Source organism: Rhinopithecus bieti, unplaced genomic scaffold, assembly GCF_001698545.2.
Source record: "Rhinopithecus bieti isolate Rb0 unplaced genomic scaffold, ASM169854v2 scaffold_53, whole genome shotgun sequence".
NCBI lineage: Eukaryota > Metazoa > Chordata > Mammalia > Primates > Cercopithecidae > Rhinopithecus > Rhinopithecus bieti.
Window position 1 is genome coordinate 480,994 of NW_016803161.1, and position 14,224 is coordinate 495,217.

The following is a 14,224-nucleotide window of genomic DNA, read 5'->3' on the forward strand; positions in this document are numbered from 1 at the left end:
GCTGAGGTGGGAGGATCACTTGAGCCTGGGAGGTCGAGGCTGCAGTGAGCTATGATTGTGCTGCTGCACTCAGCCTGTGCAACAGGGAGGCCCTGTCTCAATAAAAGGTCTGTGAGGTAATAAATATGTTAATTGGCTTGACTTGGTCATTCTACAATATAAGCATATATGTATCAAAACATGTTGCACACCCACAATATATATATAATTTTTGTCAATTTAAATCAAATTAATAATAAGCTAGCAAAAGTAATCGACATGTGACTTTCAATTAAAATAAAAAAAAAGAAGGTTCAGCTTAGAAGATATAATTATTGATAACAGGACATCCTTTCAACTAGTAAGTTACCAGATTTATAGTAAGGCAAGTCCAAGTCCCACTTCCATTAACTCTTCAACTAGGATATGGCACTAACAAATATCTGTCTAATAGGAAATTTGATAGTTTGATATGGCTGTTTTGATGTAGCCACTTTTACTCAACATTTTGACAGCTCTTTTGTACATAGTGCTCTTCACAGCCAAATAAAATGTTTTTAAAAAAGAAATAATAAATGCTATATGAAACTTGAATGAGTTTCCTGAACCTATCCCTGAACCTGAATCAGATCTTTCCTGTGTCTCCCAACTTGTTCCCCAGACTCAAACCACCAAATCAATTTTTTTAAATGTTGATGACATGCTCTAGGTGTTTTAAGTAGAGCTGCACTGTAGTTCCTGCTTTCATAAAGCTTCAGTTTCTGAAAATCGCATGAAAAAATGCGATGGAAAATCGCATGAAAAAATAAATTATATTTATGAAGAGTGAAGCATGTATTAAATAGATTATTGTGCTGGCCTTGGAGCCTCCTGCCTTCCCTGACCCTAAGCGTCAGACATGGTGTTGGGATGCCTGTGAGTACATTAGTCGGTAATTTAAAAACCTGAACATTTAAAGCTCTTAGAGACTGTGCAATTGGTCTGAATATGAAAACATTACTGATACTCAAACTGCCACATCAAAATAACTATGTAAATATTTTTCCAATTTTCTCACTTCAGAGGCCTTTAAAAAACTTACGTTATAAATTTATTATAAAGAACAAAGGCATTTTCCAAATTTCCTTCTTCCAAATACACAGACGCCATCCTCTCCATCTCTACTCCAGACCTAAAGTAACGTCGTGGAGTGATGTCTTCACTGATGGTGATATTGCAACCAAGTTTGCTTAGGGCACGGACTCGTTCTTCTGGGCTTAGGGAAACATCTGTATGGTCAGGCATAGCAGCTAACTTTTTCTGCAAAGCAAAATTTAAATCTCTGATTAATTGCTGATTATAGTAAGAAAAGGATATGACTAATATTACAGATGTATTTTCTTTATGAGGAACCTAACACCATCATCTAAGGAAATCTTTTCATAAGTTAATGATATGATCAAAGTAAAGCACTTTTGGGTAAACACATGGTTTATACAACAAAAAGACAAACCTCCAGGGTAAACATACAGTTTTATTGGAGTGGGATCTCACTTTAGGTTTCAGGGTACAATTATCTGGAAGTTCCAGGGTATGCAAATGTTTCAGGTCATTTTAGGTAAAATATCATTGCTCCTCATATCCCTGTGCATGCTTCTATCTGGGATCATGTGAAGCAGGTCATAAGATGAATTCCTGCCATTGTAGGGTTCATGTCAGTCTACTCTGAACGGTCTCCAAGGAGGTAACTCGGTTTCAAGTTACTGTAAAGATTCAGTTCTATTCCAGAATAAGTGTTGTTTAGTAAGAAGTTTTCAGGGCCTCTCTGCATCTTCGTTGAGTTAAAAGAAAAAAAAAAAAAAAAAAAAAAAAAAAAACCAAAAAACACAAGTAAGTACTGGAGAAACCTTTTCAAGCATAAGGATGCCCCTCCCATTTTTTTAAAACATAAAAAGAACCTCAGACGTCCGTATAATAGTGATTACACTGTTAAATTAGTCCTTAACCAAGAAAATAATGATATGTTACTAAGAAATGTCAGTGATAGTAATTTGAATTTTGTTAATAAAAACAGCGTCTATACACTTTTGGTAAAGCACAGAACATACACAATTCAGAATGATTATTCAATAAAAAGTCAGTGCTTCAGAAAGGAAATTTTCTCTGTTAAGTGCCAGATAGCAAGTATCTTAGGCTCTGCTAGCCATATGGTTTCCATTGCAACTTGAATTCAGCTCTCAGCATGAAAGTCACCATAAACAATATGGAAAAAAATGACCCTGGCTGTGTTCCCCCAATTTTTATTTATAAAAACAAGCAGGTGGTTTGGCTCTTAGACCATAGTTTGCTGACCCCTGCTTTAGATCAGCATGTTTCAAAGCATGGTCCATGTACTGGCATCAGCATCAACTGGGAGTTTCTTATAAATGCAAATTCCTAACAGGTCTCACCTCAGACCTACAGTAAGGATCTCAGGATCTCTGGAGTTAGGCTGGAGAACTAATGCTTTAATCCATCTTTCCAGAGGTACTTATGCACGTACAGTTTGAGAAGCAAGGCTTTAGACCAACCACTTCTACTATTGCTGGATGCTCCCAGAACAGAGTGAGCCTAGAGCAAATTTAGCTTCTCAAGGCCTCCTTGGTCAGTTAAGGGTAGGTTGCAAGTCTGACTACTGTGTGGGTGGAGCACTTAATTCAGGTCTGTAGAAAGCTATGAAAGAAGTCAAGGTAAGCATACTTTTAGTCTAGCCATGAATTACTGAGCCAACCTTCAGGGGCAGGGCATAGTGAATTAGATATCTGGAGTTCTTCCAATGCCATCTGGGCTACTTTGGTGGTAAATGTATAGCCAATAGAACCCTAGAGATCTGAAATGATTCTTGGTCCTAAAGGTTTAACATGTAACCGGAGACCCATAAACTTGTTTCTCAAGGCTTCATTAAGTAAGAACCATACCATGTCCCTTGTACGTTTTATTATATGGCTTCACCACATCAGAGACAGAAATTGGAGTTCTGAACTATGAGCCTCAGGCTTCAGTATATGGTCTTTTCCAGTTGAGATGTCTCAAATCCTACAGCAATCCATCCACTTTTCCCTAACCATACTCACCTATAGAACTTGACAGTACCAAAAGAAAATATTGTCATTTGACCACAGATAATTGCTTCAATGACATCAGAAAATGACTAGAAAAAAAAATCTATGAAAATCAGAATGTCTTCTAAAGGGGGTTCCAGCCTCTCGTATGTATAAAAGAAATGTGTTCATATTTTACTACTATATAGTCCACACTGAGTTACAATTATTTCTGTACAAATGTGTCCGATCCCTTATGAACTCCTTGGGTTTTTAAAAGGGATCACTTTCCATTTATCTCTGTTCCCCGTAGCATCTTCCCTGCCACATATGTGATAATAAGTATATCAAATAAAAGAGAGAAAGAAGTGAGGGAAGGAAGCAACAAGAGATTATAATTAGTTTTTTCCCTGAAAATGAAAATTAGATTGATTTTTCCTCTTCTAAATGGTCCTATCCTTCCCAAATTTAAAATTGATTTCAAAGATAAGCTAGAAAATAACCTAAAGTCTTCATCAATCTATAGTTTTTTTTTTTTTTTTTTTTTTTTTGAGACAGAGTCTCATTCTGTCGCCCAGGCTGGAAGTGCAGTGGTGCAATCTCAGCTCCTGCAACCTCCACTTCCCGGGTTCACACCATTCTCCTGCCTTAGCCTCCCAAGGAGCTGGGACTACAGGCGCCTGCCACCGCACCCGGCTAATTTTTTGTATTTTTAGTAGAGACAGGGTTTCACGGTGTTACCAGGATGGTCTCAATCTCCTGACCTCGTGATCTGCCCACCGTGGCCTCCCAAAGTGCTGGGATTACAGGTGTGAGCCACCGCGCTCGGCCAATCTATAATATTTCATTTGCATGCAAGCTTCTTAGATGAAAACACAAATTTTCCAGATACAAAGTCTTTGTGTTCATTTTCACAGTGACATATACAATAAAAATTGTAATTATTGTTATATAATGTTCTAGAAAAACACAGAAGACATCTCATAAGGATGACTCCTTCCTCTGAAGAGGTGGACATGGGTCAGTCTTTATTAACCATAGTGGAACAACAACATGGGGACAGAAAATGAAAACATTTCTGCAACTGTCTACTTTCCAAACATACTCTGAAGACAACTAAGCTCTGTGAAGCACTTTCTTGGTCAAGAAAAAACATCAGGTCAGAACCTATTTCAGTGCAAGAACCAGGCCCTCTCTCTCTTTATGTCCTGGTGCTAGTCTCTGTGGGTACAGGGTATTTAGTATACTGCAGCCCATGGGGCTACTGGTACAAGGTCGCTGTGAGTGGTTGGGAAGGGTCATCGGGAGGAGGAAAATGGGAATGACAGTTTCCATTTATTGTACCATCCTGGTAGGCTAGGAGCATCAAAAAATATTGTTTCCAATTGTCATTGGGCAAAAAGTACAAAATTAGGGCCATGGAGATTACATAATGTGTCTATATTCACACTCAGAGACTGATCTAGGACACAGAATAAGCCCATGTGATGTAGCTAGAGAAAGTGTGCACAGTGCTGGGCAGTGAGGGGAAAAGTGAGAAGAACAAGAGCTTCAAGTACAAAGACATTTACACAAGGATCCAAAGCAATACCTAGGTGTTATGTATGTTTTTCTCAGCTAACGCCACACAAGGTGAGCCTCCAATTTTTATCTATATAAAGAAGCTGAAACACAAAGAGTTTTAAGTAGCTCCTCAGATATCAACTCTGAAATTCTTCTCTCTGGTGTTTTGCCAAAGGACTACACTCCTGGAATCTAGCTAGATAAACTAAAATTTTAGACTTTTGTGGAAAATAAAAAGTATTTTTAAGTCTTACAAAGATAGCTTTATTAGTCACTTCCTCAAAGGAGACAACCACACAGATGGATGAAAAACTACAAGTGCTAAACTTCTTAAAGTAATTGTGACTCATTTCACATTTGTATGTTTCTGTTCTTCTTTTTGGGCTTTCCAACCAAATGTTAGATATCAGCTGGTGCGACCTACCAGAGAATTCACAGTAAAAGGCTGATCCATGCTGTCTTATCTGTGAAATGAGGATGTTCACTGTTTCTTCTCAATCACTTCATCTGTTTCAAAAACAAGAAGCAGAACTAAAGTTATTTTTGGAGACCCAAGTTTGAAATCCCAAATCCCAGGGCTATCTCTGCCTCAGACAAACAGGAGCAAATGGAAATAACTTATATAACCTTAAGTTATAAGTTCAGAGTGTTCAGAGAGACTGTGGGAAATCTCTTCCTGAAAATATAAAACTGCAAGTGGTTATGGTTTCTCGAAGCTGACCTCTGAAAGTGAAAGTGTGAAAATAATTAACATTTGACTGGCACCCAGTATGAATCTTCTGGGGGATACCTTACTTAGAACTCTATGCAAGGTTATAAAGTAGGTTCGCTTTCTTCAAAGGAATAAAGAAGATCATATTGATTATGAGCATGGACTGTTAAACCTAGAGCCGGTCTGGATTTAAACTCAACCTCAGAACTATGACAGGCAAAATTCTAAGATACCTCTGTGATTCCTGCCTCTTGATATCTGTCGGTTTGTATAATCCTCTCTGCTTGAGTGTGGTTAAGACCCATAATTGGCTTCTAACCAACAGAAGATAGCAAAGGTCATGTAATATTATTCCCATGATTATGTTGAATCATATGGCAAAGATGAAGAGATATTGTAAATATATGAGTCCCCCCTAATAATGTTAAGTTAATTAAAAGAAAAATTATCCTGAGTGGTCTGGATCTAATCAGGTAAGACCTCTAAAAGAAGTAGATTCTCTCCTGTTGGCCTTAAACACTCAGCCACCACAAGTTCCAAAGCTGCAAGGAAATTAATTCTGCCAATGACCACACAAGCTTGGAACATGACTCCAAGCCTCTGATGAGACTCTAGCCCATCTCAACAAGTCAGCTGCTGCCTTGTGAGACCATGAGCAGGGGACCTAGATAAGCTGTGCCTAGACTCGTGACCCAAAAAGCAGCAAGATAATACATGTATATTTAAGCCATTAATTTCATAAAAATTTGTAAAGCAGCAATAGAAAACAAATACGTTTAGCTGTGTGACTGTAGGGAAGTTATGTAGACTGTCTGCGCATCTACAAAATTGGTGAAACAGTGGTTCCTACATCACATGGTTGTGCTAGGATCAAATGAGTTAGCACATAAAGTCCTTAGAGTATCAATAGCTCCCAGCATACAGTCAATATTTTATCAATGTTAGCTATTATTAGAATCTTTATTTTATAGTTGAGACAATTGAGGCTCAGAGAAGTCAAGTGAATGTACCTAAGTTCAAATATTAATTCAATAAATATTAGTAATTCCCATCCTTTTTATGCTCGTTTAGGTCAAGCTCTGCCTCACCACTTTCCACTTCTAAATTTATTTTGTCCTTTATACCCCACTCATCACTTAGATGACTTTGAACATGGATCATCTCCTGACTTCCTCATTTAGGAAACAAGGGGTTAAGACGGATTATTTTCAGTTATAATATTCAGTGATTCTAGAAATCTCAGAAGTAGATCAATCAACACCTCCAGTGCTATTTTCTGGCCTAAATCCATGGTGGAGGAACCCTTCAAGAAAAATTACTTTTGTATTCCAGTCTTTCTCCTCCATTGTCTCCAGTAATCCCTGGGGTAAACACTGAACTCTAAGCCTGCAGGCTACAAAAATGCCCAAGAAAGAGAAAACATGGTTCATCACAGTGCAGTTTAGAAGTCGAGTTAACAATTTTGGCACCACTGAATGTAGGCAATACCAACTGAGGAATTAAAACTTCTCAGTGAGAAGAAGTAAATCAGGAAAAGACGTTAAAAGAATTAAAAAGACAGAGCAAAGGTTTATGGGGAATGTGAAGCCGGGGAGGGAGGGGAACAAGGAAACACTAGTAAGTCATTTATTAGGACCTTATAAAAGAGTAGAATTGGCCAGACACAGTGATTCACACCTGTAATCCCAGCACTTTGCGAGGTCGAGGCAGGCGGTTCACCTGAGGTCAGGAGTTCAAGACCAGCCTGGGCAACATGGTGTAACTCCGTCTGTACTGAAAATACAAAAATTAGCCAGGTGTGGTAGTGCACACCTGTAATCCCAGCTACTAGGGAGGCTGAGGCAGGAGAATTGCTTGAATCCATGGGGCAGAGGATGCAGTGAGCCGAGATCACGCCACTGCACTCCAGCCTGGGTGACAGAGCAAGACTCCAGCTCAAAAATAAAATAAAATATAAATAAAAAAGAGTTGAATTATTCTTTTGATGATTGCTCAGATTCATAAAGAGAGAGCATAGACTTTAAAAAGTTGAAAATACTAGGATAGGGGTTTTTAAACTTTACTGCATCTAAAATCACATAACCCTGAGATCTGTTTAAAATACAGTTTCCTAAGACCTACTCTAAGGATTCTGAATCCATCGGTTTTAAGCCCACAAGTAGGTATTGTCAGATATGGCCCAGTGATTCCAACACATGAGGTTTCCAAACAATACTTTGACAGACACTGCATTTCAGAATGAATTAAGCAGGATTCTTAGTTGCAGGCAAAGGTCTGACTCTTGAATTCACAGAAGGATAACGAAGAAACACAAACTTCTAGGAGGGCCAGAGAAATCAGGTTTGGAAGCTACATATCCAAGAACACTGCCCCAGACTACACAGCAGCATTGGTCTGGTGAAAACACCTCTGCTATCTCTATCACTTGATGAACAGAGGATTCTACAGCTTCTACTACCAACCAGCAACTCTAGCAACTAGCTGCTACCCTGGGAATAATGTGCAGCTGCCATGTACTTCTCTATGTCTCTAGTTTCTATTTCAAAGCATGAGATGCAGGTGTCTGACTGGCAGAGTCTGGGTCCCATGCCTGCAGCCTGGCTGAAAAGATGGCCGAAGATGTAAATATCTAGCACTTTATCCTCCTGTAGGAGGCAGTGGGATATGCCAAGAGGGTAGAGGTGGATTCAGGGCTGGTTGACCAAAAAACAATGGTAAGTGTGAGCAGAAACAATGAAATAAACATCTCTGTAATGAGCTTCCATATGTATGAAATGTTTAAACATATTTTAAACATCAGAGTTTATTAAATTACTATAGATAAAAATTATTCACTCCCACATATGAATATATTCAAAATTCAGAAATAGAAGCCAACTCCCCTCAAATCTAAGATGAAAGAAGTTTACAGACTGGTCAGTAACTATTTTTTAAGCCATTTATTACCTGATGGTCTTGCCTTAATTCCTTTATTTTTTGCCCCCAGTCCTGGCACTTACAGTTGCATTATAAACAATTGCCAATATCAACATACACAGGTGTGTTTTCTAGTTCAGTGGCTCTCAAAATATGGTCGAGGTTCCCCACAATCCTGTCAGGGAGTCTGTGAGGTCAATATTACTTTCATAATATTACTAAAACATTATTTGACTTTTAAAATATCAATCTTTCACAGTTGTATAGTGGAGATTTCCAGAGGGTACAAGAGTTAATGGAATGCTTACTTGCATACTCTTATAAATGTCTGTTTTGATTTTTAATACAGTAAATATAAATAGATATAACTCACACAAACAAAGTCTTTTAGTGTCCTTAGTACTTAAGAGTGTAAAGGGGTTCCAAGACCAATAAAGTTTGAAAACCATGGCTCTAGATCAACAATGCAAAGAAATAAACAAAATAAAAACTCACCATGCTACCTCAATCTAATCAGAAATAAAGTGGGCCAGGAGAATCTAAAACAGGAAACATTAATGGCAAGTACCACTTTCCATTTGTGCTACTGTGGTCTTACTAAAACAATTAGAAAATTTGAACTGAGGGTACAGTAAGAGGTACTTCACCTCATAGTACTTGAGATCCACAGATGCTAACTAATGGGAAGTATTCAGTATCATGCAAGAATAAAACAAATTCCCCCTCCAAAGTGGCGGTCCAAAGTGCTAGAAAGCACATGGTGCAAACAGCCTTTGAAGTGAGATAAGCCTGGGTGTGAGTCTAGGCTCTATCATTCGTCTGCTAAATATCCTTTACCGAGCCCCCTCCAAGGTTTACTTTCCTCATTCGCCAGGGGGCTTGTCCCGGCCCCACTTTACCGCTTTCAGCGTGGTTTAGAACTAATGGAAAACATTAATCAGAAATGCCTGTTTTAATCTCAGCCTACTCCCTAACCTCTACTTCACATTCTTGTGGCTTGATAACAACTGAAGATCTGAACTGCAGCCTTGTGATCTATTTAACCTGTAAGATACCTCTTGACAGTTCTTGCTTCAGAGCTCTTGCCTTCTTGCTTTTATTGCTAGCCCCTTTTCCTGACCATAATCTCCAAAGACATCATCTTTTTTCTTTAATCTGTCCTTTTATAGAAGAATAGGGGAGTGTCTGATTTCTGTTAATCCTGACTCACAAGAATGAGGGGAATCACGATGTCAGGATCCTACATATTCACAGTGAGCACATGGAGGCCAACTCCTGTCCCAAAGATTCAGCTAACAAGTAGCTCCCAGAACCAACTGAGCAGTCGACTGTGCCCAGAGGGGATGTGGCAAAAACGTTCTCATTCATGAGTGGCCTGGGAGGGGGCAGGTATCCTCTCCAAATTGATATTTCACAGCTCTAAGCTTGTAACAGTTTACTCTCTATATAACCATAGCAAAATCCTCTTGGCTTTTGTGTCCCTGCAATGTCTCCAAGTCTGAAGTCCCCCATGGAAACATGGAAGAGTCTCAACAATTCTGCCCTTTAAAACTAGCAGCAAACAATGCAAGAATGAACAGAGGAAAATATCTGACCTAGCATGGTGCTTATTTTGTGATTTTTTTCAGCCTTAATTTCCTTAACTTCTTCTTTCCTTCCTTCATTCCTTCCTTCCTTTTTCTTTTTTCTTAAAATAGGGTGTGTGTGTGTGTGTGTGTGTGTGTGTGTGTGTGTGTGGCAAAGTTCAGAATCCTGACCCATTTTCATCCACAGAGAAATATTTTCCAGATTTCAGAAAGGAGGTGACTATCAGGCAGCGAACGGTCTCCTAAGAGACTCAGCATACAGTAAAGAGCCAGCGAGACCATTACCCAAATGTGCCATTTTCCCCCAGGCACTTCTTTTGACTTGAGTGCCCTAGTGACCTGGATAAGGAGATGTGGCCCACTGGCAGTTAAGAGAGGACAGAGTACCTTATACTTCCTCCTGGAGTCTCATTTCTAATTGGCCAAACCAACAGCCACTGGGTTAGTGGTCATGTTTTCCAGGAAGAATATGGTGCAATTTACTCAGTTGGAGATAGATAAAGAAAATTATTGTAACTGAGCCTATAGGCTTCAATGACCTAATCTAATTTAGATAAAGGGAGGTAAAGCATCATTCCCAGGTCTAAATGACAGAGACACAAAGAAGGATCTCCTGAGTCACAGTCTTACAGATTGAGCCCTACTTCAGGAAAAATAAATAAATCTAGGCCCACCCTTCATTTCCCTTTTGAAGGATTTTAAAAATTCAGACGTCAAAAGCAAAGATTACATTGATTTGTTTTTACACTTATCTTCTGTAATATCTGCAATCAGCAATATGCTGTGACCTAGATGATACATTATCTGTACTAAAATATTGATAAGATAAAAATGAAATGATCATAATATTAGAAATAGCTTTTATTGGATTTTTTCCCATAATTGTAAGTACTATATATGATCATTTACAAGATGCCAGGTACTTGTCTGTTACTTTTAGAGGTATATTCCACATTAAATATACCAGTCACAACAGAATGGTTTCTATCAGATCAATGAGCAAGAATGCAGTTGTTACAGGAAAGATGATTAAATAAACCACTCCTGATGTATGTGTTAAATTACTTGGAGGTAGATCTAGGCTACTCTGAGTGCAAGCAAGTCACACACTGGGCCATAAAATAATTATTTTGCATAGCATAATACAAACTTTTTATCCAGCCACCAAGATGAAGTGGTTCGGTGCCCTTAGCATGAAGAGCTCAGGTTTGGGGACCATATACTACTTTAGGAGGATCCAGTTTCTATCACTAGTCGGGAGTGTTAGAGCAGCTTATTTAACCTTTTTGTGCACCTTAGCTTCATCTATTAAATAGGGCTAACAACAGCTTTCCAGAAGAATTTAACTAAAGCTTAAATGAGGTAATATATAAAAGTTCCATTATAGTTCCCAGCTTGCAGGAAGAAACTCAAAGAAAATCAGTTCTTTCTCGCAGAAAATGTTGGAAAGGTGAGGTTAATGACCTCTGCTAAAAGTTGACTTCTATTACAGCTATCAGATGGTTGGCTGATGTGTAACTACTTGTTTCTTTGCAATGAGCTTTTGACAACAGTTATCTATCCCCTAGCCACCACTACTTCTTCCTCGCCAGCAGGGCCCAGTCCCACTAGAGATAGTCACTTTCTCAGTCTCCCTTGTAGTCAGGACTTGGCTGGTTGGCAGGTGACCAAATATCGGACAATGAGACCTGAGGGGAAATCTGTTGGGAGGATTCTGTGAGAAATTTCCATCTCTAATGCAAAGAGACATCCTAGGGAATATATGCCTTTTCATCAGCTGAACATGTGACTTCACATAAGTCTTAAAAGGCAGCAGCCATTTTGCAACCTAGAAGGGTCAAGCCCAAGGACAGCCAGTGTCTGGAGGATGGCAGAGTCCAAGGGTGGAATGAGCCTGGCTCCTTGCTCACATGGCTGGGCTGCTGATCTCACCCTGCAACCGTTCTCTTCTAAAGTGTTATTATATAAGATTTAAAATGCCATTACATAAGACACTTAGGATTCTGTAATATGCTCCCTAATTAGTATAGGATTCCTCTAGAAATACAAGAAAATCTTTAGCTATATGAATCCCATGACAAAAGAGGTGATTCTGAATAGTAAAATAGTAAACAATAATAATAAAATATTGTGAGATTTAAATATTTTTGAAGGGAAACAGTTCTAAGATATATTATTTACTCCTTAACTTAATATAGAAACATTAACCTTTTCTTGATAATTCAACATTTTATTTCAATGTACCTGCCAATAACAATGCTTCCCTCCATTTCTTATTTGCTCCGTTTAATCTGTCATTCATTTAGAAAACAATCAATTAAAAGGCCACTTATTTACTAAACTTCTTGACTTCGGTCTTTTTCCTCCTTTAATCTATTTGCTCTCACTGATAAAATTATTTGAGACTATTTATGAATTAAAGTGTAGACTGGGTGTGCATCAGGAGAGATCTTCTGTGTGAACCACCTGCTGGTTACAGTGAATGTGCTACATGATTTCTAATTTTGCTGCTCAAAAAGCCTTTTATCTTACTTGTTTTTTTCCTAGACTGTCTTCTAGGTAAGAGTGAGCTGAATTCTGAGCAGGTGAGGTACTATGTCGCCTTCAATAGAAAAAGATAGCAAAAACAAACAAACAAACAAAAAACGAGGCTATATAATAACAACAGGTACCATTAACAGAATGCTTTCCTTCCCTGGCTAATGGATGCATGAACACACACGATCTCAGTTAGCCTTTTCCAATAGAAGGCAGTTGAGCCTTGGGATTAGACATGTAGTCTCCAGGGTTAGAACATCTGAATTCAAATTCTGGCTCCAGGAACCACTGATTGCAGAATTGCAGCTTCCCAAACTGCAAAGGAGGTTGACAATTGTATCTAATGAATAGAGGTACTGAGAAGGTGAAGTGAGATAATGCTTGCAAAACATATAGCACAATGCTTGGTGACAGTAAACACTCAACAAATGATTACGACCATGAATTCCATTTTACAGATAAGAAAACTAAAGCCTAGAAGTGACAAGTAACTCAAGTAAATGACAGAGCAGGGACTCCAGATGCACAGGAGTCCAGAGCTCATACTCACAGTCATACAGCAACACTAACGACTGGCCTCTCATAGTAATCGGGAAAATCCAAGAGAAGGTCACATCCTTGGGCCTTGGACAAGAATGACAAAATTTACTGTGGAAATGAAGATTTCAGTTCAGCATTACAAATATCTGATTCATAATCTCCTCCCTGCCAGAGAAATAAAAGGAAATTCATTCCCTTCACCGTTTTTTTCCTGGAGAGGGAGTTTCACTCTTGTTGCCCAGGCTGGAGAGCAGTGGTACAATCTCAGCTCACTGTAACCTCCACTTCCTAAGTTCAAGCAATTCCCCTCTTTCAGCTTCCTGAGTAGCTGGGATTACAGGCATGGGCTACCATGCCTGGCTAATTTTGTATTTTTAGTAGAGACGGGGGTTTCACTATGTTAGCCAGGCTGGTCTCGAACTCCTGATCTCAGGTGATCGACCCGCCTCAGCCTCCCAAATTGCTGGGATTACAGGTGTGAGCCACCGTGCCCAGCCCCCTTCACTTTTTTTTTATCGGCACAATGATTTAGTGTCTGTGAACTACATGGTATATAGAGTTAAGAAATTCAAATCCATCATTATTCTATCTAGACACAGTTCAATTCAAAATATTTGCTGGTTTTAATATAAATTCTACATTTTGTGGTATATGAAAGGCATTTCATATGCTCATCAATGTACTCATTTTAGATTCTTTTCTAAATGTGATGATTCAATTAATATGCATTACAAAACACTTGGCAAATGAATTTGAGGTGCTGGAGAGAGATTCACATTTGTACACAGATATTTTTTCACCATAAATTCATATGAACTTGCTAACTGTGCTCTCCTCCTGTTAAAATACTTAAAATTCCTGGAAATTTCTAAAGATAAGCTACCCATAAGGCACTAAACTTTAATGTACATTTTAATATACTTCCTTTTTTACTGCAATTTGCTTTTAAGAAAATACTATCCAAAAAATACTTAGTTCAATGAAGTATAATGAGTCACAAATAAATGTTTTAAATAGCATCATTTTCCTGCCTGCCAGTTGCCTGAAAGCTCAGAAATGGAGTTAGTCCTTGGGCATTATTAATCAATTCATTTAATTTTCATAACTTTCTTAAGGACAGTAGTTCAACAAAATGAAGTGAGTCCAGCACTATTATTCAAAAACAAAAGAGGGCTATCCTGAAGTACTTCTCATTCACTGCTTCTCCAGTGTTCTCCAACCATAAGAATCTTAACTGTCCCAATGGAGGCTGTATTCCAGTGTTCTCCAACCATAAAAATCTTAACATGTCCCAACGGAGGCTGTATTCATATGTTTGGTTGTGCACTGGA

The 14,224-nt window shown here is 38.6% G+C and overlaps 1 protein-coding gene across 6 annotated transcripts in view; it reads right to left on the reverse strand.

Annotated features, from left to right (window-relative positions):
• The window catches only part of STAMBPL1 (STAM binding protein like 1), a 43,965-nt gene that overhangs the window by 17,354 nt on the left and 12,387 nt on the right, over nucleotides 1–14,224 (reverse strand). For 5 of the 6 annotated variants that reach the window (XM_017867452.1, XM_017867485.1, XM_017867441.1 and 2 more), the window contains 2 exons: nucleotides 5,026–5,108; nucleotides 1,061–1,278 (listed from right to left, as the gene is read on the reverse strand). In XM_017867452.1, coding sequence (XP_017722941.1) covers nucleotides 1,061–1,278; nucleotides 5,026–5,055 — 248 coding nt within the window. In that variant the 5' untranslated portion in view covers nucleotides 5,056–5,108. Of the gene's footprint in view, nucleotides 1–1,060; nucleotides 1,279–5,025; nucleotides 5,109–12,487; nucleotides 12,508–14,224 lie in introns of those variants that run through there. The other variant, XM_017867478.1, reaches the window with a different exon arrangement.